Below are 22,450 nucleotides of genomic sequence, written 5' to 3'. Positions count from 1 at the left end.
TCCCTTTCTGCTACATTCTTTTTCTTTTGTTTGTTTTTTTACAAAATATATTTAACAGTGTAATAAGATTTGCAGAATTAAGTCTGGACAAAGGATACATGCTGTGGTTTACAGCTGGCATCTATGAAAGCCTGTTTTGCTTTGTTTTTTTACTATGCACAAGCATATGAAGTTCGATGTTTGATTTGAACATCTGCAGAACAAAAAAAGAAAGAAAGAAAACTTCAATCATGGCTGCCTCGGGGCTGGATGTGGTCGAAGCTCAGACTCGGCATCATCTCCTCTCTCTCCTCTCCTCAGTCGGGGGCCACGTGCCTCGCGCCACGCGGTCACTCAGTCGGCTACAGTAGTGGTGCGCGATCCACGGGTTCGTTCCTCCGCACAGACTCGTCGCGCGCCAAACCGGAGGTACCGGAGAAAAGAGACGAAAGAGAAGGAAGGTGGTTTATCTCGACGAGTCTTCTTCACGAAGGTAAAATAGTTTTTAACTTTTCTGAAGCGTGATGAATAGAAAAATGTTCCAGACTACATTTTGTAAAGGAGAAACGCAGATACCACGAAGCGCTTTGTTTGTGTTTCTGTTCATGCCTCGGATGTTTTCCTTGTTGCCTGTCCGACGGAGGCTTGTTCGAACACTGTTATTGTAAAATAGTCGATTTCGTGCATTCATAATCAGAGTGGGATCCTTTACTAACCTATATAAAAGTTATTTTACTCAGACCTCTACCTGAAGAATGGATTTTTTTGTTTTTTGAAATTCCATTAGAGGCAATTTTCACACTATATGCTGCTCTTTTTTTGTTCAGAACTTCGTCAGAGGACACACATTTACACTTTTAGACTTATTTCTGGTGACACTTCCTCTCCCAGTGCCTCACCGTTATATTACACCGAAAGCTAAACTGTTGTTCAAATCTGTAAAGTAGTGTGACATTGCATTGACTAATTCAGATTTAATGCATTCTAATTTGAATAAAGATAAGATGGTAGACAACTGTTTTTTAAAGAACAGCATGTAATGGAAGGAGACAATTAAAAACAAATGGAGCTGCACAGTAAAACACCATGGTCTTAAGGGAAACCTTCAAACCACTTCCACGCTGTGTTCACTCTGGATATTTGGATATTCCCACACCTGCTGGGATGTGGATAAACAGGATTTAGATGACTTCCATTCCAGTTTAACAACATGCTCAGGCTAAGTTCAGTACTTATGACTGTTCAATAGGGAAAATGTGTGAGTGGTTCAGCACCACGGACAGAGATTTCAGCCTGAGCCAAAGATTGAACTGCAGGAGTAACAAGCCGCTGGTTCTTCACACTGCAGAGGACATGAAAACGATGCATTTATCCCAAATTACCTGACAACTAATGTTAAAATAACAGGAAGAATTTGCAAAATTACTAGCACAGATGTGGTTGAGGGGGCAGTAACCATCTACAATCATCCATTCTTTATTGTAGTTATAAAGATAAATATAGTAATTCTAAGATGTTCCCATGTAGATTTGAAGGCTGCATTGTGTAGAGTGGTAAATAACGAGCCACTTTTCCACTCTCCTGCAGTGCAATGGCAATTACATAAAGTACTCCTAAAATAGACACCTTTTGATGCAAGCGATTACCTGCTGCTATCTTACCATTTTTTTGTGTAATGTCATCAAAAAGTCACCCACATCTATTCCTCAGTGTTCCAGCAACTGTTATGCTGTTTTAACACCAATAGAGACCAGCACAGTGTTGGATTCAGATGACTATTTTTCTGCAATTTCATAAGAGAAATGCCCAGAACAAGATGTATCCTAGCTGCTTGCACACTCTACAGATGAGAAACAACTTGTTACAGTGAAACAGATAAAGGTTTCATTCAAGTTATTTGGACATGATCATTCAGACGACAGCTCGGAGATAAAGGAATGTGATTTGTTTAGCTGTTTGAAGTTTATGCAGTTTAAATTAAATCATTCCGAAGTTAGATTTATACTGCTGACCCCTCACCTTTGGTAGATATGTTATTTTTCTTGGGTGTAAAAGTCTTATTTTTCCACATAGTTCTCAAAGAAGCTCAAAGGGTCTTGTGAAGATGTTGGATTTAATAGAAAGTCTGTTGATGTAAACACTGGTGTTTGATTCTGCTTTGATTTTGACGGTTAGGATCATTAAAGTGTTGCAGGCATTACTTTCAACTTTATGTGGAGCTGTGTCCATGTTTTCAAAACTAATTGCTACCTTGAGCCACACGTTTAACTCCTGACTGGCAGTCTGTATTTATCATTGCCTCTGGTATGAAAGTCTCCATGCTGCTTTACAGGGTAGTCAGAATGGCCCAAGTTTCAAAGATTCAAGGGTTCAGAGACTGCCTCTAAGGGGTTTACAGCAGCTTTCACGTGTCCTGTCATTAAAATCATGCAGTCTTTCCTCTTTTTACTTCACCTTTGTGTCTTTTTAACTCTGTAACATTGCTGTTCACAGCTGTCACTCCTTCCAAAAGGAAAACATAGCTTTAGGTCACCAGAAAAAAAATGTCTGATGCAAATTCAACATTGAGAAACACAAACATGCTCAGTACACCCAGTGTGTATTGAACAGCTGCATTATTATACACTATGCATGTATTACCACCCAAACTATTGGTTAGTTGGTGTTACACCTTCTTAGCCAATTATGGCAAAAAGCCTGTCTCTGAGACCATTTAATGGTAATATTGGGTAATGTAAGGAAAAATGCAAGAGGTTTTTGTTTCGGTTTATCACTCCGCCAAGGAAACGGAGCCTCGGTAGAGTTATGTGACGATCAGTGTTGGTTTGTCTGTCTGTTAGCAACATTACTCAAAAACACATAAATGGATTTAGATGGAATTTTCAGGGAAGGTCAGAAATGATACAAGGATCAATTGATTAAATTTTGCCAGTGATGTGGCTTTAGTCAGGATACACAATTTTTTTTTTTTAAAGATTTCAGCCGTCAGAAATGATACAACAACTGAACAGCTTTGGCAGAGTACTGCACTCTCTGAGTGCTTTTCTTGTATCATGATGTCACAAGACTATTTTTCATTACAAAGACAATATGTTTTTGTCAAGAGGCTGCATGTCTCCAGTTAGTATCAGTATTGTAAACGGGTGTTGTTTTGTTGTATTTTCATCACCCTTAATTAACTTCACTTTCTTTTATTAGTATGTACACAAAGCATGCTGGATAAAATTAAATGTAATAAGTCAGTGTTTCCCACACCTAAAGTTACTGTCCTGGCCGCACATCAGTGTTTCCAGTGATCAGTCACCCGCTAAAGATTATTGTGATGATAATATCCTCAAAAACTGTGCTCACACTGATTAGTACTTCTTTGGATTTTGGTTTTATTAAGATTCTGGAAGCCTTCAAGATTTTTTAACATTTCTTTCCAAATATGGACAAATTATGGAGCTGCACAGTGTGGCTAAGATGTAGCTGTTGGGATAAGTATATAAAATTGCTATCTTTCAGTTATACATTGCTGTAAGTAGCATCTCCTTTATCTCCGAGACTACTTCGTCCTTATTCCAGGTCTGTTGAAGTGTCTACATGGCTGCATGTAATATGCGTTAGACATCTTCTCTTCTGTAATCTTCTATGATGTATTTGTGTCTCTGTGTTTGTCTCTAGTTTTAGTCTGTATCACCCCAGTGCATCTAAAATGCACTGCCAAATAGGAAACCTTGTTTTGGGACTCGCTCATCAGTCCATTCATGCTTAACTAATTTGGAGGTCTCTCTGTATAGCGTTGCCTGGCGACAGGGCCAAGTCAAGCATTTATAAATGCTAGACTTGTTCTCACAACAAACAAGGGAAAATGGATGTTAGTCCTATTGCTGTGGCTCACTGTTTTTTTAAGTCAGTCAGTGGAGTGTCAGCTCTTTTAATGATCACTACTGTGCCATTTATTTGGGTTTTGTAAATTTAAATAGACCTGTCTGCCATCTTTGTAACTACTATATCAACATGAAGTAAAGTAATTAAAGAAAATTGCCCCTGATGTACACATAGCTTTGGCAAAGCAAATAGGCATTTAAAGGTTACTTTGCAATTAAAATGTCTAAGTTAAATGCAACAAGCTGACAAGAAAAGCCTGTGTGCATGAGGTCATGATACTGTATAAAGGAATACTTAATGATGGTTTCTTAAGACCAATATAATATAATAACAGACATAAGCACTCTACCTTTGGAAGACAAGAAAAGACTTGGGCTATATCCAGACCTGCCCCATTCAGTTAAGATGATATGGCATTACAGACGAGAGATGTGCTGCATTTTGATGCTCTCGAGTCTTGAGGGTGTAGGAAGGGAGCACCACCTACATTAGATCAGCTCGTTCCACTGTTTATATGCAAATGTGTGACTACATTAACAAGCCAAGTGACTGATTTTGTAACCCAATTCCTGTGATTTTAACGTAGAGAGGAGAGAATGTGACACAGAAAATTTTCACTTCATGCTCTGTCTTGACAGCTTGAACTCACACCACCACCACCTCGCTCTGCTGTTTGCCAGATGAGGCGTTGTAAGCTGTCTGGCCTACAGCGGGGTTTTGGCTTGAACTACAGTGTGCCTTTTCTCATTTTGCGGAGGCATGCCTTCAAGGCAGGGCTGAGACATCTCCAAAATTAGACCAGTGAGAAATTATTCTAGCTTGTTACCTCCCTACCAGAGGCCAGCACAGCTCAAAAATAATGGTTGATATACATGAACATATGGGGGAAAACGTGTCCTCTGTGTGATAATGTTAACTGTTACATTTGCAGGATACCAGACAAAACAATGTCTACTTTCCCTGATTGGGAGAATCCTTCATAACATAAATATATTGTAAATAATTTGGCTAAATTGTTTACATTACACTTGCTGCTTTAGAGAAGCTCAAAGGTTTTTCTCAGCTAGGCCAAATGATTTTTTTGGTTCTTCTGTGTTTTGTGTATGCATTATTATGATCCAGAAAAGCAAACACCTACTGTAGCCATGTTATTACTCATATTGGAACTAGGATGTGTGTTCGGACAGGGAGTATATTAGGAGGACTAGAAACACTTTATCATAGTCTAATATTTTCTGAGGACTCAAAAGTGTATTTTTCTTAGCTTTTTTGAGGTACTGAGTTGAGCTAGACACAATGTTGACAATTCAAATGACTGTTTAAGACTTGTTTGGCAACATGTGGGGTTTCTCTAGGCCTACATTGCTAGATTCAAGGGAAATAATTTACTATTTATGACTTGGAAAACGGTTTTGCCGTTGTTGTGATGGTTTCCATCAGATAAGGTCTTTTTAAGTGTGATGAAACTCCGGAGAACATTTTGGATGGTTAAAATACAGAAAAATTGCAACATTTCTTGAAACACTGCTATGAGTTGTGACACATTCCTTCTATAATTTTCATACTGCATTAAACGAGAAGAACAGAGACCGGCTGCAGACAGTTTGTGGGTCAGTAAAAATTGGCTCTGATGATGTGTTCATTCACAAATAAAATTGCTGAGATATGCTATTTGGTGATGCAACTGTCACCTCATGGACATTTGTGGTTTTAGAGTGTGTATGAATTTGGGGATGCATCCTGTTGACATGTATCCCTTTTTCCCTTCAGTACGTCTGCTGAAGCGGATCTCAGCCGCCTAGTGATGGGGGCTGCCAGCTTCATCCAGCTGTGTCTGTGGCTTGATGACATATCGCCTCTCTCATGCATTGGACTGCTATTGTCCTCAGGGTTCCTGCAGCCTACCCTAACAACATCAACCAACAGAAACTAACTCACACAGTGTTAGTTGCCTGTCCACATCAGAGGCAACAGAGGGACTGCACTCACAGCCACGCTGTTACGGCCGCAGTAACTGGGTCAATAAGCATGCCAAGAGAGATCCATGTTGTGACACTGACGAACCCTCGACAGAGATAAACAAATACACAAATTCAAATTAGTGTGTTGGTTGTTTTACAGAGTGATTAGATACTTTTCCCCAAAATCATGGGCCATATTAGGCTAATTTATTAGATCTTGTTGACAATCATTATTCTTTGCCTTATTTTGACCTTCAAGTAAAGATGAAGCAAGACCTCAAACACAATGACTACCCAAATTAACACTGGGCTCTCTTAGAATTCCCAGCAGCCATATCTCTGTTAAAACTGTTACTGTTAGTTTGTGATGCATTGTTTGCTTTAGCAGTTGTTTAACAATCACAAATAATGAACAATGTTCACAAAATCTGAATTTTTTGGAGCAATGTTGTCTTATGCACTGCATTAAAGACTAGTGCTGGTTTCTTAGATTGAAAAAATAAATTACAAATAATGTTTGTTTTTTTGAAATCACATTTATTCAACTTGTTACAAATTGTGTGCTTTTGAGGAATGTATTTTTGTATTAACTTTATACCTTGTCATGTCAGAATGTCATGACATTTTTATTGTCAAAAGTTAATTTTACCTAGTTAATGACAATATACTTTCTAGCTATGCTTTTTCGGATGATTAGTGTTCTACAGCAGTATGAAAGCCACTGGATTTCCAAACGCTGTAAGAAAATGCCGTATATTTGGCAGTGAACTGTTAAAATTAACTTTGACAGGAAGCTCAGTCCACATTAAGAAAGTAGACAGAAGAGGAATTGCCCTACTTTTGGTGATGATGTGCCCTTTACGCTAGCTGTGGTTGTACATCTGGCTTACTTGATACCAGCATGGCCTCTGGGCCCCTGGTGGCATTACTCAGTATCACATTAATGGTGGAAAATGTACACATTATTTAAGATTTTTCTTCAATTTATTTGAAAAGTGTGTTACATTTGTACATTATCTTGTAGCGTCTAGATCATTCTTAATTTTAAAATGACTGATCTATAAAAAAATCTTTTCAAGTGATGATAACAATTGCAAAGCTTCAGCTGTATTTATTGCAGGAGTTATGTCTAGTCAAATGTTGAAACCGGTATTTAAAGGTTACACTGACAGTTGTGCAGGGGGGAGGGTGTTTTGTGTGTCTTGTGTAAGCAGCGAGGGATGACAAACCGTGATCGCAGTGCTTTTAAACATTTAATGAAAGCATTTTTCAATGAAAATAAGATCAGCTACCATTTACAGTCCTTCAGAGTCTAGAACAATGAGTAGAATTGTTAGTATTCATAAAGGATGGAATGGGGTGACACTGTGTGAGGGGGTGTGTGTATCTGTGTGTTTTGATGGATGGTGGTCTCATCCTCAAGCATCTGCACATCTGTGTTTTCTGTAATGTAAGAACACGGTTTTTCTTTTATTAATTTTTTTTCACTCCTTGCTACTCCTTGTCATACCGCTAAGAAAAGAAGAGGAGGGAAGCGTAGCTGAGTCAAGTTCAGACCCTTGAGGAAATGCTGTCAGATAATAAGATTTTGGACCCACAACCTCATTCATTAACTTTTTTCATTAACTTTTCACCACTGAAATTAAAATATAATGTGGCCATAATTGTGAAGTAAAGAAAACCCACAGCGTAAACTTCTGGATACGGCTAAAACCTAAAGCTAAGTTCCAGGAGACTATGACTGAAGGTGATCTTTGCCTGCTTCAATCAAATAGGATTTTCACTGGACAGCTTTCAAAGCCAATCAGCCACAATGGACAGACTTCTCTGGCTTAGCACTATGGCACCCTGTGCTTGACTCAGATATACATAGAAAATCTGGATTAGGGCTCATAGTTTTTTTTTTTTTTAGGTGATTGATAAGATACATCTTGTGTCAGACTATCTTAACCTTTTGCTCTGAATTTGAGTTGGGTCAAAACCTTTCGGCAACAAGCGTGGAACCGCTGTATCAGGATGTTGTCTGATTATGAAGTTACTGAATATATGTTACTGCGCAACATGTTTGTATACGACAACTTAGTTATCAACTTTTAAATTTATATTGAAATATATGCTGCACAACTGGATGAATACTAATGCTGAGCAGTGTGGTTATTTTAAACGTAGTGACTATTCTAATACTGTTCTTGTCTGTTTTTAAGGTGCTAAATTGGAATCATCATTCTAAATAGCTAATTACGCTTTGATCATTTGCAAAAGTGGCTTTGTTATTATTCATTATAATTTGGAGGGATCTACAGTCCATCCCACAAACTACGTTAGCCTTAGGAACTGCTAGTAACTCTCCAGAAGTTCTGACTTCAGAAGTACACTTTCAAAAAAGAGGGAACTGTAAGAGCACACATTATTTAAAACATGCAAGTTTGGAATTACATGAAATTGCATTTCTCCTCCTGTGGTAGAGGCTACTTATTGCTTCACACCTCACACTTATGTCAGACCAATCCACCCTCCCAGAGCAAAGAAAATAACCAGTACGACAGCAAATTAAAAACACATTGTGACTGTGGAATGATGTAATTACAGAATTTCTAATTGTACTCTTTACACAACTTGGTACTCAAAACGTATTCACTTTACCTTAATGCATAGTTGCCAACAATGGTAATAATACCCCATCCCTGGAAGCCTACATTTAGGTGCAATCACCATTTCAGTGTGTGCTTTTAGTGCTTTACAACTAAAACCAGCCCTCTGGGCTAGTGCAGTATACAAAAAGGTCTATTGAGTGGAAAGCGTCTATCTAGTTGCAGCTTAATATTAAATCCCTGAAAGTGGAGCCCTTACATGGACATAGTAAATGAATGGCCACTGATTGCTCCATAGCTAAGAATAGCTGGGGTTTAATAATAGTTCTTTGTCATTAGCGCTGCCCCTTTGTGCTTTAGTGAACCCTGATTGCATATGCATGCATCCAGACTACTTCCAATCGCCATCATTCTTTCTGGGATAACATGTGATCCGAGTTTCCTAGTTTGTAGGTAGGTAAAATCTTGAGACATAAAAAAAATATTTATTTTTAGCTTGAAATAGCCGAGGTTTTAGTTTTTTTTTTTTTACATAACTGCTATATTTATCATAAAAAAATCATTAATATTCGCATCTTAGAAATACTTTTTTTCTTTATAGAAAAAAAACATTGGTACATTGGAAAAAGAAAAATTGATCAAAAAATTAAAGAGAAAACATTTTAGATTATAGAATAGCTTCAAAACTACAGAGGTCTGGAGCACATGGTTTTAAATTGTACTGCAAGGGCAAAGCTACAGAACACAAGTTAAAACATTGACTAAATTAGCTGATGAAACTACTATGTTTTCTATAATCTCCAGTTGTTTCTGTATCTCTGTAATTAGAGACTATGTTGATATGCAGTTGGCTAAATTTAAGAAATACCAGGAATTTATCCATTGAGATGTAGTTATATAAAGTCTTTGAAATGTAAACAGCTTAAGCTCTTGCACCTCCTCCTACTCTGTTGAAAGCATGCTGTGTTGCAGAAAAATTAGTTGCAGAAGCCCCTCATCTTATCTATTAACTGTTCTGCTTGCTGAGACACTTGTTCTGCACTGCGAAACTGGCAGTTGTATCACTGCTTTGTTCTGCAGAGGCTTCATATCCAGTCGTGATACAAGAAGTTGATCCATGGAGACTCAAATGCCATGACAAATGCCATGAATCTTAAGAAAGTTTCAAATCCTTTCACATTTACCCTCCATCTTCCCACTCTCACAGTGGATGCTCAATGTGGCAGCTTACTGAGAACTCATTATGTAAAATCAATTCCTTTCAACATGCATCCCAGGCTCCCAGCGCTTCAGTTTCCGGTGAATGTGGGCTCGGGCTACGAACAGAGCTATTGTTTTGTGTGACGAGCACACGTATTCATATCTTACATACTGTAATCTGTCTGAGATGCTGCATCACTAGCCGTAACAGTCAGGAAGTAGAATCATATCAAATATTGTAATTTGTGCATGACAATTAAGGCAGGAAATGAAACGAAACAAACTATAATTTCTTTTTTGAGCATTATCAGTGTCATTAGTTGTATTGCAGTTTTTTGGCTAGAAGCAAAGAGAAAGGTCAGTCAAGTGAAAAAGTTTACATAATGTTTTTTTTTCTTTTTTCTCCCAAACATGCTCCGCTAAGCCTTTGGTCCCTCACAATATGGTTATTTAAATTCTAATGAGAGATTTCAAGGAAGAAGAATCTTTCCCAGACTTTCTCTTCCACTGAGAGGAACAAAGTCCCCTATCTGCTGTCATATTTTTAACTTTCTGTTCATTTCCTGCTGATCTACTTTGGCAGTAATTAACGCGAATTAAGATAAAACAATAGTGTCCCGCCACCCAGTAATTCAAAGACACGCCAGCTACGGCCTTAAAACTGTGAATAATATTCGTCTTTTAAGAAACATAATACACCGTTTTGCTGGAATACATTAACCTGTTGGCTTGTACTGTTACCTGTCAACGTGTAGGAAGGATTTTCAGGTTTGCAATATCGTTTAACAAGCCAGCAGTACAATAGCTTCATTGTTTCCTCAGATTTTGTTGATTCTGTTCTAAGGGGTGTAATAGATCCCACTACTTTATTAGAGTCGTTGTGCCATCATTTTTCTTGTTGTGAACTACATTTCTCAATAATTTCCGGATAACCCAGCTCCCATTAGTTTGGTGAAATTGGTCATGATGTTTATCTGTCTGTTTTTCTTCCAGCTCCCCTTTCTGCCAGCGTTGCCCCCCCCTGCTGTTAAGGCTGTGGCATGAGCCTATGTGGCAGGAAGGCGCTGACGTTGCTGAGCAGCGTGTTCGCTGTTTGCGCACTGGGCCTGTTGGGGATCGCCGTAAGCACCGACTACTGGCTCTACCTGGAGGAGGGAGTCATCCTTCCGCTCAACCAGAGCACTGAGATACGCATGTCCCTCCACTCTGGACTCTGGAGGGTTTGCTTCTTGGCTGGTGAGTTAGTATTTAGTCAAAGACAGAAATTAATGCCAGAAATTAAAACACATTTTAACTTGTTAAGTCAAGATAAAGCAGATCTTTTAGTTCTGTCAGGTTTTTCATTCTATCTGAAAAGAGAAGCTTTTTTTGACCAACTTTTGGAGAATAATCCAATTATTGTCAATGCTAACAGTAAACTGTCAAGGCAGCCCATCCCTGGGAGTGATGTGACCAAAAAACAAATTAAAAAAAGTAGATTTATGTTCTTTAAGGTCTGGATTCACAAAGATTTCTGTGCAAGGGTGCTTTGTACACAGGGCATCAGCTTTCATGTTACTCACAAAGCAACAAATGAAAGAAAACCTGTTGCATAAACAAGCATTTAAGCCATTTTCCATGAAAATGCAATCTAGATCTTCTGATATGTTGTCTACAAAATTATGGAGGTAATTGGAGAATAATTAATAAATTCAGAAACAATTCTTGAACCCTATAAAGGATAATTTGAAAAAACTGGAATATGCAGTACATATAATTTAAATTCACAAGTCAAGGCCATACCAAATACAAAGAGGTTAAATGTCTCTGGGTAGCACAGGTAAAAATGATCCCCTTTCATTCAGCGCTGTATAAGTGTTTGCTCTCCTGCACAAACAACTTGTGTGCCTTTCCTTATTTTTTTCCTTCTCTTCAACTGTTTGCCTTTTATCTCCAAACTGTACTTCCCTTCAAAGTGTCAAGTATTTTCATTTATGTTGATTGATGGCTGACCATGACTTTTTTCCTCATGACTTACCCAGTGGCTGATTTACGTTCTGTGGCTCCAGAAACACCTCGGATTGATGCAAAAAAAAAAAAAAATGTTCTACTCCTCCACTGCATTGTCTTTTTCCTTCATTTTTACCTGCATTTTTTTCCAATGTAGCATTGCACACGCAAGAAAACATAGTTACATGCTATATTTCCATGCTGCATGGTCAAACACCTTTTGGACTTTCATAAATTTTGTTCCTCCCTAGTTCCAACTTCACAAAGGCATGCTCGGGTTTTTGAGTAAATTATATAAACACTAACTGTTAGTTCTGAATCTTTTCGTAGAGACACAACCTTCCAGAAAAGTGTTGCTCCAGAGTAAACCAGGTATCAACTTTTGCTCTTATGCTCTTGCTCTTTCTGGTCATGGCAACAGTTAACTGCATTAATGTACTGTAATATGCTTTGTTGCTGTTGTTGGACCTGTGACAGACTGGCGACCTGTCCAGGGTGTCCCCTGCCTTCGCCCGAGTCAGCTGGGATAGGCTCCAGCACCCTCGCGACCCTAGTGAGGATAAAGCGGTGTATAGAGAATGGATGGATGGATGGATGCTGTTGTTGGATGTGTGGATGTTAATGCCAAAATCTATGTCTGCTGTCATTTTTTTTAAACTGAATAATTTGTGTTGGGGTCCTTAAGACTGCTTATTAACTGAAATTGTTTTGCACATATTGTTGTCAGTTGCATTGCAGTTGTATGAAGTACATGCAATCTTTTAAGTTAATTCCTTCTATTTGTGATCTTTTCCTTATTTGGGGCATAAGTACTGACTAAGACAATGTGCTTAAACTACTAACACAGATAAATCTAATGGTATCAACCACTTTTTAATAACTGATTGAGCCTCCTTTTACAGCGGTAGCCTCAAATAAGTGCTGTGTGTCACAGCTGCATAACATTCAGGAGGAAGCTTGTATGATTCTTCCTTACAGGACTGAGTCACCTCTGTCATATTCTTAGATTGTCTGATGTGAACTGCTCTCTGAGGTTATTCCAGTTCATCTTTGTTTTTTTGGGGGTTTGAGTTTTGACTGGGACATTGCAAAGGCGGTTTTTCTTAGTTTGAACTCGTTCTGCAGTTCACTGAGTGCAGTGTTTACTGTCACTGTGCTACTGCATCATCCATCTCTTACTGAGCCTCAGCTGCCAAACAGTCAACCTCACTTTATCCTGTAAGACTCTTTGATTAGCCCGGGAATTCATTTTCCTTTCAATGTATGCCTCCTATCCAGACCCAGCTGCAAAGTGACCTGAAATCAAGATGTGTTCTCCATTATAATTCACCACAAGAATGACGCCTTCATATTGCTTTGCACTGCTGTTTTCACACCATATGTAGTACTTCTTCCCCAACAATTCAATCTTAGTTTCATCTGTCCATGAAACATTTTCCCAGGGTATAAAGGTGCTCTTTGGCAAGCTACAAGTGCACATTGATGTGTTTTTAGTAAGCACCAGCTGCCTCCTTCTATGTTATAACGTCCTGCACCATACACCTCCATATGAATAGAAAGTTGTAGACTAATGAACAGAAATGTTCACCAGCTACAATGCTTTCTTTAAGCCTGAAGGCTGTTCTTTTTTTTTTTAACCTCCTTGAGCTCTATGTGCTTTTAGTGAGTGCAGCCACAGTGTTTAAATTGTCTGCATTTATGGAAAAAATGCCAAACTGCAAATGAATCATTTTTTCTCTCTCTTATTTTTTGAGAATACTTCTCAACTCTTTCCAGACTTTATACAAATAGAAAGTGTTTGATCACATTGCAGCATTGCATAGCGTGGTTCACATTGGCAGGTGCTTTTTGTGAATAGTAATTTTTAGTGACACTGTGACTGTTTGATGATGTATTCAGAAAAGGCGAGAACAAAGCAGTGATTCAGCTGTTAAAATAAACTATGCTTGTTCAGGACTATAACTTTGATGATAACTTGTGATTGTAGCATTACTCCACTTGCTGTTGAATTGTGTCACAGATGACCCGCTCTGTCCTGTTTCAGGGTTCATCGCTCAGCCAGAGTTAATATGTAGGCAATCCAGTTGTGATTAGGTAACAGTTGTTCTCCTGCCATTGTTGTAAATGGACTAATGGTTCAGTATATCTTTTAGGGGCAATTGAGTGGCCTTATTGCCCAATTAACTGTTCTGGTGCACAGTGTTTGACCCAGAAATAATTACCCGGTGTTGTGACTCATATTGACAATGAGTAAGTTCATCGAGTGTGTCGCTTCTGGTTTCATTCAAATAGAAGTTATTATAGAGGACCTGGAATGGCAGTGTGACTTGAGCTCCACTGAAAATAAACCACACAATCTACTATGTGAAAGCATAATCAACATTTTTCTTTGTTGTGATTACATTAGAATGGAGCGAGAAGCTGCTCTTCTGTTGTCGTGAACAACAATAATTTAAAAAAAAACTTTAGCTGTTCTGTCACACTGCAGCACAAAGCATTTAAGAACTCAGGAACGAGAAATTCCAGAAAACCACATTATGTAATAGCTTATGATAGATCACAGGTTTGTCATTTAGTTACATTAAATTCTGATTTTTATGTCTTAAGAGAAGAAAGATAAACAACTATACAGAACAGTACATTTGTGCATGTGTAGACAGTATGTAGGCAGCGGGAAGATTTATTGTATAGAACTGATTTTCATAAGGGCCTGCAGTGTGAACCTGAGCCTGAACTGGTCCGATTAGTTATTGCCTGCTGTCGCGCTAACAATATGAGACTTAAAGACACCTGAAAGAATGATTGTCTAAGCAAGTCATCTTTTTCTATCCTTCCAAGTTTCACCCTGGCATGTCATGTAACTGACATGTTAAAATACTCAAAGTGAATCTGGGCCTGTCTAGTGTGTCAGATATAGGGTTGGCGCTGGGTTTTAAGATGGTTGGGTTAAAGGTGATTCGGCTGGGGGTCAAGGAAAGATGCGATGGGTGAGGCTTCAAGGATGTGATGTGGTGGGGGTTTAAACAGGAAGAATTCTCTGCTTAAACTAGCAGTCTCCTCTTCCTCTTCATCCCTCTGTGTCTCCTCCACCTTCACATCGTTTATCCTCTCCATCTTTTCTTCATTGTGCTCCATCTTTTATTTTCCCTCCTTTTCCACCCATTCTTTGTCTCCTTTTCTCTACATCTCATTTTCTTCTTCTTGATATTCTTCACCTCCACCTCCTTTTGAGCATTCTTCTCCAGCTGCTCCTGCTCTTTTGTGTTAAATGCAAACTTCTGGGGCGAAGAAGACAGTGCATTTTGTATTCTACTAGTCTGTGGAGCAGTCTTAAACAAGATGTTGTGATCTAACACATCCTCACACTGCCTCGTCTTGGCGAGGAAGAATCTGTTCAGCTCATCTGCCTTGCTTACCTTCTTTCTCCAGTGCTTCTCTTTATTAGGTTTGTGTCTCTATTTGTATTACATATGTAATATCACCAAGAAGTAGGTAGGCAATCCTGCTACCTGCACACAAGGAGATTGTTCATAACACACCCTTAAAAAATAAATCAGTACTGACTTGTAATTTTCTCCATGCGATAAGAACAACGAGATGAAAGGACTACACAAAGACGACAAGCGTCAACAACTGTCTAATTTTTTAAAGGATCGTGTCGCAAGAACTTGCCAGATTAGTTTTACTCTTTATATTTTGAAGAACCTTCTAAACACAGAATGTCCATTATTCATCATTATACACTGAATTATGGGCATTCATTGCCAAAGCTGATTACATATGCTGACATGTGCAGTTTCACCTAATCAGACACCTCAGGGTGTGCAGGGTTAATTAAGTGCTGAGAAAAACACCTGTTAGTGTGTTTTGGTGCCAGACTTTGTACTGTATGTGTCAAAGTGATAAAGAGAAAAGTGTTAAAATCTAATTGTGGGTGTTCCTCAAACAAATACTGAAAGCAGAAACTGTGCATTACGGAAAAACAACTGTTTGTGGATTGCAAATCCGCCTACAACTTGGGAATGTTTTTAAATGGTATTAATTGTCAATAGCCTAAAAAATGAAATAAACTGAAATTGTTTCACATAAATCACACCATTTTTTTGTATTTCCAGGGCTTGAAAGAAAATGCTGTTTTTAAAAAAAACCTTGACATTTGTGATGAAATGTCATCTTTTAACCAGTGTATGTGTTCATCATGTTAATGCTATGGGACGTCTATGTATTCTGCATGTATACTGTTTGGGCTTCTGGGTTTTCTTTTTCACCATTGACAGTTTAACTAGCTGTGCAAAATTCTGTTTCATGTAAAATTTTACTGATTTAATTTTCCTTGCGCTTTGTTCCAGGGGAAGAGAAAGGACGGTGTTTTACCATTGAGTATGTGATGCCCACTAATGTCCAGATGACCTCTGAGTCCACTGTTAGTGTTCTCAGTAAGTAACTAACTATTCACATACTACTGTCACGATGAGTAATGCTTTAGTTGGAAGTGGCAGCTGGAGGCGCAGTGGTCCAGTTAAACAGGGTTGTAGTTGTAAAAAAAAAGGTACTTTTCTTACCTCAGGCTGTGAGAGACATTTCTATCTTGCTCTTTCAAGGCACTGCACAGTAAAGCAGAAATAAATGGTTAAATTGTACAGTTGAATCAATGCTTTAAGGACAGTAAAACCCTTTTCTTCATTTGAGTGTTCAAAACAGGCCACTTTCTTTGTGTTTTTTTGATCTGACAGATATTATTTGATACAGCATGTTTTCTAAACGGCGGTAGATTGTGTTAAAGGGAAGAACAAAATGAATGATCCTTGAATTTTCAGAAGAGACTGGAAGCTTCAGTCAAATTGACAAACTGATGGTGCTCAGAGAGCAGGAACTAGGTTAGTATCAAGTAGCTCATAGGCACTGGGGAGATAGCCCCTCTATGATTCACCCTCTCAGTGAACTGCACTGCTGGCAGTTGGAAGAAGTGTGTGTTAACACCATGTGTCAGTGAGGCAGTACATGCCTGTCAGCAGCCCTTTTCCAGCTGACTGTAAGGTTAGTGTTAACAAAGACCACAGTGTATGCTATAATCTTTTTTTTTTTTTTTTTGATTTTGTTAAGTCTAAAACGATACAAGACATGACCCAAGTCTAACCTGAACACGTTAAATGACTTGAGTCCAACCTTCTGTAGTTTGCTGCAATCTCATATAGGGTTTGTGCTATTCCTGGGTTAATCCCCGAAGCCTTTCCACTCAAGATAAGAGCTGTGTGTGCATGAAAAATTTAAGGGTACCATTTTCATAGTATACAGGCCCCCTACAGAGTGAACATCCATAAGTACTGGTAGTTTGAAGGCAAGATGAGAAGGACTCTGAGACAGCCACTTCAAATCTTATAGCTCTTGTGTTTTCAAGCTGCAGCCCATAGACGGGCTTCACTGTGAAAGATGCAATACAAAGTAAGATGAAGGTAAACTAGCTGATCATGTAGACACATTTACATACTTCTTAACCCTCTTTGAAAATGTCATAACATGAACTAAAGCAGATAAGGTCAAGGGAAATGGAACATTTAAGTATAATTATTTAAAAGTAATTAATTTATTATCCAATCTGCTTACTGGTCTGCAGGAACAAAGAAGACAAAATTCCAATGCATAAAATTACTTCTGCAATGCAAAGAACTGCGCCTTTTGATGAAACCAAATACTGTGTAGTGGTGTAAACTATCTATACAAGTGTTGTGTTAGAGAAGAAGGGCAAAAACAGAAGACAGAAGCGAAAAAGGAAAACTATGTAAAGTGACAAAAATATAGCAAACAGTATAGATTAAATAAAGATAAGACATAGTAATTCTCTTTTTAATAGCGTGATAAATAGTGCTTAAAAGTTAAATTAAAGCATATTTCCTTGCTTACAGGTGAAATTAAATTTATATACTGTATGCAATAGTTCAAACTGAATTTAAACAGCGTCAATCCACAAACTTCCACTTCTATTTTCTTATGTTATTCTAACAAAAGTTTATTGGGGGGTTGGATATCCACTGTAGATGTCAATAGGCAAGTTTGCCATGCAATCCAATGTTTACCCAACTAATTAAGTAACCAGTTCCATTAAGATTATGGCCTTAGCCATCTGGTCCACTTAGCAGGAAGGCTAACATTTTGTGTAATGAAGAGCACAATGGGGGTCTGGCAGTAAGCACCACAGACTTCCTTTACTTTTGGGAGCTGCTTCACCATTTTCTCACAGTAGGAAAGTCTTGTTCCATCTCAAAGAAAGAGTCAAGACCTAAACCCCTGACATGCCAACTCCATGAGGATACGACACAAGACAGCCACAGCAAGAAACTTCATGCTGCTACTTGAACAGATGAAACTAAGAAAAACACAAATAGAGAAAACACAGTCAAAGTGATCAGCTCCTTTCTTTCTTCATTCTTGTATTTTTTCTGCCATTTTAGAGATGATTCGCTCTGCCACTCCATTTCCTCTGGTCAGCCTCTTCTTCATGTTCATCGGTTTTGTACTCAGTAACATCGGCCACATTCGACCACATCGTACCATCCTGGCCTTTGTTTCTGGAATCTTCTTCATCCTGTCAGGTACCTGGTTTGTCCACAAACTGAAACAGCTCTAGATGAATAAATCAAACAGAAAGTAGAGGTGGTAGCATGCAGAACGAGCAATGAATGAATGAATACATGTAGCATTCCTACCTCTGATCCAGCATTAGTCACATGAGTTTTAGAATAGTTAAACTTACTTTATTGTTTTCATTAAATCTATTTCTTTTACAAATGTGGTTTGTAATAGTTTATGGCAACAAGAAAGATCCCATTGTATTTTTTTTTACATTTGCATTCGTAATAAGTTTTATCTGTCTGTTCTTTCTGCCTCTCACAGGTCTGTCGCTGGTTGTTGGTCTAGTGTTGTACATCTCCAATATTAATGATGAAATGTTGAACAGGACCAAAACTAATGAAGCCTACTTCAGCTACAAGTACGGATGGTCATTTGCTTTTGCTGCCATTTCCTTCCTGCTCACAGAGGTAACTTCATTATAGCAAATCTGACTGCTGTAGCACTGCATCGTACATTTCACAAGCGTGTTTTGAAGCTCATTATTTCAGCCTTTTGTGCCTAACCAAAACTTAGGTTGTGCATCTGTTTCTGCTGGATACCTAGATGTAGTACATAAACAGGAGACAGAGTTCCTCAATTTAGGGTGCCAATCTGGCAGGATTTTTGTGTGTTGCTCTCTTATCTGTATTTCTTTGTAATTTCACATTATTATTTATATACTTAAAACCATCATTCTTTTTAAGATTATGTCTCATTACATTCATGATTTGCATTTTCGTTTAGGCATTCAACAAATGTCATCAGTTTTCAAATTGCTTGCTGAAGACACCAGTCTAATAATTTACGGTATTAACTGCGTTGTGAGAAATAATAACCATTAAACATTATCATTCAAGATTTATCAGCTGTGTTTTGGCGCGTATTCTGTTTATTTGTGGATAACGGGTTTTGCCTTTTGAAAATGCAATAATTGCTGTTTGATGCTGTCAGTCATTTGCAGTAATATAATTTCACTGAAATGTTGGAAATGTGTGGAATTCTCCTTTAGCAAACTGTTCACTTAGGCAAAATTATGCTGGTAATCAGCAATGAATGAATAAATGAATACACAATACTCCCACAAGCCAGACACACAGTCACACACATGTGGCAGCTCTATAAATGCTTTTTAATAACCGATGAGTCGAGTTCACTGCAGGAGGTTAATTAGTGTTCATGGTTATACGGATATTAAGGAGCACATAATTGCAAATTGTGTCATTTGACCATGTTTTGAAATTGCTTTTGGTATGCAATTTGTGAAATAATTATAATGCATGTGATTACATGATAATACGAAACAATTGTATGCCCTGTCTCAATTCTCCCATTGTTTTCCAGACGGCAGGCGTCATGTCAGTATACCTGTTCATGAAGCGATACACAGCAGAGGAAATGTACAGGCCCCATCAAGGCTTCTACCGGCCTCGTCTCAGCAACTGCTCAGACTACTCTGGGCAGTTCCTCCATCCAGACGCCTGGGCCGGACGTGGACGCAGTCCTTCCTCCATTTCCTCCGAGGCCTCCCTCCAGATGAACTCCTCCCACTATCCTGCTCTTCTCAAGTGTCCAGAGTATGAACAAATGTCCTCCTCACCCTGCTGAGGCCGAGGATGAGTGGTTGTCTTCAGGTCATTTTGATCTGCCAGGATTTTGGCATGAAATTGTCCAATAATTTGATATTATCCAGCTTGAAGTCTTCACTTCAAGTGTTCTGACTGACCTGAATATCTTTACCTTCCCTGCTGCTGATTTTTATTTACACCTTTTGGTTTTGTAGGGAGCAAAACCTAAGTTGAAGGTAATCCAGTTCACTTTGTTCCCAGTTTATTTTTTCAGGGAGAGATGTTAAAAAATAGGAAAGGAGATAGTTAAACCAGGTTGTACTTTTATCTGCTTTTTCTATAGTTTTTAGTAATATGTGGCAAGCAACCTGCTAAGTGTAGAATAGGGATTAGAACTGGATAGATAACTATGTGTTATGAATGCATAGTTTGTGGGTATTTCCTCAAAGCCAAATATTACAGCTGATCGTTTCAGCTAAAAAGCAGTAACAAATCAGAGAAATCACCCAGGTGGAGAAGAAACTTTCTGAGAATCATAAATCCTGGAGGTTGGTTCTGGAAAAAGGTGTCCTCAATTTGATGAGATGACTGAACGAAAAGGGAAGTTGTGATTCATAAAAGGTTAATAAGGGTTTAAATAAAATTGCTGCTCTTTTCTTCTACAGATGTTGCACATGCACCAGCTGTCTCAGTGCACACTGCAGATTTCATTCATATGCTCAGTTGTTTCAAATCAAACTGCAGAGTTCTTCTGTTTGTGCAAAAAGTGGCTTTTTGTTGTCATGTGCTGTAGGTGTCTTCATGCGCATCAGAGTTGTTTCAAATGCGTTTATGTGAAGCCAGGAGCCAGTATTCAGTTTGAACTTTTTCTTGTATAAGTGTAGAGGTTATAAAACACGTGACAGATTCAAATTTCAACCACTCAAGCAGATAATTTTAACTGACGTACCATTTTATAAACAAACTGTTTGACAGGCGTACATGCTGGGCAGAGTTGGGCTTATGACAGATGGTATTTGACCTTCTGTAAGAACTCGCCCCTTTTTTCACTCTTCAAGCATTTCTACATCAAGTTTAATTTTTAAACAATTTGCAGATTACTCTGACCTTTGGCTAACTGCCAGAACTACTTACATGTATTTTCTCCATTAAAGTCCATTGCATTTATTGTTCTGAAGCCACAGCGGTGTTCCTAATGTTTTAAGCTCTAACTGAAGAGTGAAAGGCTACAATTACATTATATACATGCATTACATACATTATATGTAGTTGAATATACTCTGTGCAATTCTTCATTTCGAAGCTTGTTTTATTTGTCCCCCTCAGCAGTTTAAGTATTGACACCAAAGGAAAGATTTGCATTATAGGCTGCTTGTCCACACATATGGGGTACATTGTTTTAAAGGCTTAATCAGAATATGTTCAATTTTAAGTATATTGTTGTATACTGTTGTAAAGGAAACAGACAAAACTGAAGCAATGCTTTATATGCACTCATAATTCATCATGAAAAACAATGCAGGACAGATTTATGTCAGTGAATAAATGATGATGTAAAAGCACTTTTTGTACTCTCAGAGAACCTATGAATCCTGTATTCAGTGGTCTTCTTATGTAGTCAAGCAAGCAAAAACAAAAAGTGTAACCAAATTTCAAAGGAATACAAGCAGCACAGGGACTGCACTGTTTGCCAGTTTTCAAGTTAAAGATATGAACAGCTAGCTCTACGCTGAAATGAGATCAGAGCCAAAGGGGAGAAGATGGAGACTGGGTGGTCATGGATTTGAAGTAGAATGTGAATGCATCAGATGGTATGAAATACTATTTTCATATGGTGTTATTGTGAATGTAAGATGTGCTGAAGGAAACACTGCTAAATGAGATTTCCAGCAAATAGTGAAATACCTCTCGTATAAAGTTATAAAAACAATAAATCACTGATAAATATTTTTCTAATTTATCCCCAAAATAATGAGAGAGTATTCTGTATACTGCAGTACTTGATGTGCCAAGGAAGACGATGTATAAAGGTTAAGTTTCAAAGTTTTGAATATATACATTTCATGCAACATTAAGTGTGAGTAAACATATTACAGAGATACATTATGTCTTGTGCAATAATTTTATGTTAGTTTGATATATTACTCAGATGATCACATTATTGTCAGTACATTGTGTTGCATGGTGTGAACTCCACATAATATTAACGGCATGCAACATTTCATCACTGGACCATGGTGTTCCACCTGCACAGTAAAGTACATACAAGTATTAAACACAACCTGTGCCAATTTAAACTTTCACTCTCAGCCACCGTTTTGGTTTATAAACCTGTTCTGTCAATTTTGAACGCTGTAAATATGAAATTATCAGTGTGTGTATATACAGGCTGTTTTTTCTTTTGTATAGCCGGCAGTACATGTAAAAACCTATGGTCTTTCTGTTGTTGGGTAGATTCATCTGCAGTATATGTGGCTGCTGCTTTGCCTCCTGCTTCACATTGAGAATGTGAGCTTTTGCAAAATGTTACACTTACATAAATGTAAAGTATCCCAATGGTGTCATAGCCAGACATGAGATGTTAATATATGTGTATTTTTACAATCAGCCGTATTTAATATGTTAAATGTGCAATTGAATGGAAATTAAATAAAATTAATGGGATTTCATAAACACTGTTCTT

General features: G+C 38.1%; 1 protein-coding gene across 1 annotated transcript; it reads left to right on the top strand.

Annotated features, from left to right (window-relative positions):
* The first annotated feature begins 235 nt into the window (after positions 1–235).
* Positions 236–22,440, top strand: LOC110958755 (voltage-dependent calcium channel gamma-5 subunit). The gene is made up of 6 exons (XM_022205428.2): positions 236–472; positions 10,598–10,840; positions 15,943–16,029; positions 18,043–18,183; positions 18,485–18,630; positions 19,544–22,440. Exons 2-6 carry the CDS (start codon positions 10,645–10,647, stop codon positions 19,805–19,807), a joined length of 834 nt encoding a protein of 277 aa, XP_022061120.1. The 5' UTR covers positions 236–472; positions 10,598–10,644; the 3' UTR covers positions 19,808–22,440.
* The last annotated feature ends 10 nt before the right edge of the window (positions 22,441–22,450 follow it).

The sequence above is a fragment of the Acanthochromis polyacanthus genome, chromosome 3 (genome assembly GCF_021347895.1).
Source record: "Acanthochromis polyacanthus isolate Apoly-LR-REF ecotype Palm Island chromosome 3, KAUST_Apoly_ChrSc, whole genome shotgun sequence".
Lineage (NCBI taxonomy): Eukaryota > Metazoa > Chordata > Actinopteri > Pomacentridae > Acanthochromis > Acanthochromis polyacanthus.
The sequence above is the reverse complement of the archived record's forward strand: the minus strand, read 5'-3'. Positions and strand labels throughout refer to the sequence as shown.

Excerpts from the sequence above, each read along its gene's own strand:
- LOC110958755 (XM_022205428.2), top strand. The coding sequence starts at position 10,645 with ATGAGCCTATGTGGCAGGAAGGCGCTGACGTTGCTGAGCAGCGTGTTC. Across the intron at positions 16,030-18,042 it reads GTCCACTGTTAGTGTTCTCA|AGATGATTCGCTCTGCCACT; the intron begins GTAAGTAACTAA and ends CTGCCATTTTAG. Across the intron at positions 18,184-18,484 it reads AATCTTCTTCATCCTGTCAG|GTCTGTCGCTGGTTGTTGGT; the intron begins GTACCTGGTTTG and ends TGCCTCTCACAG.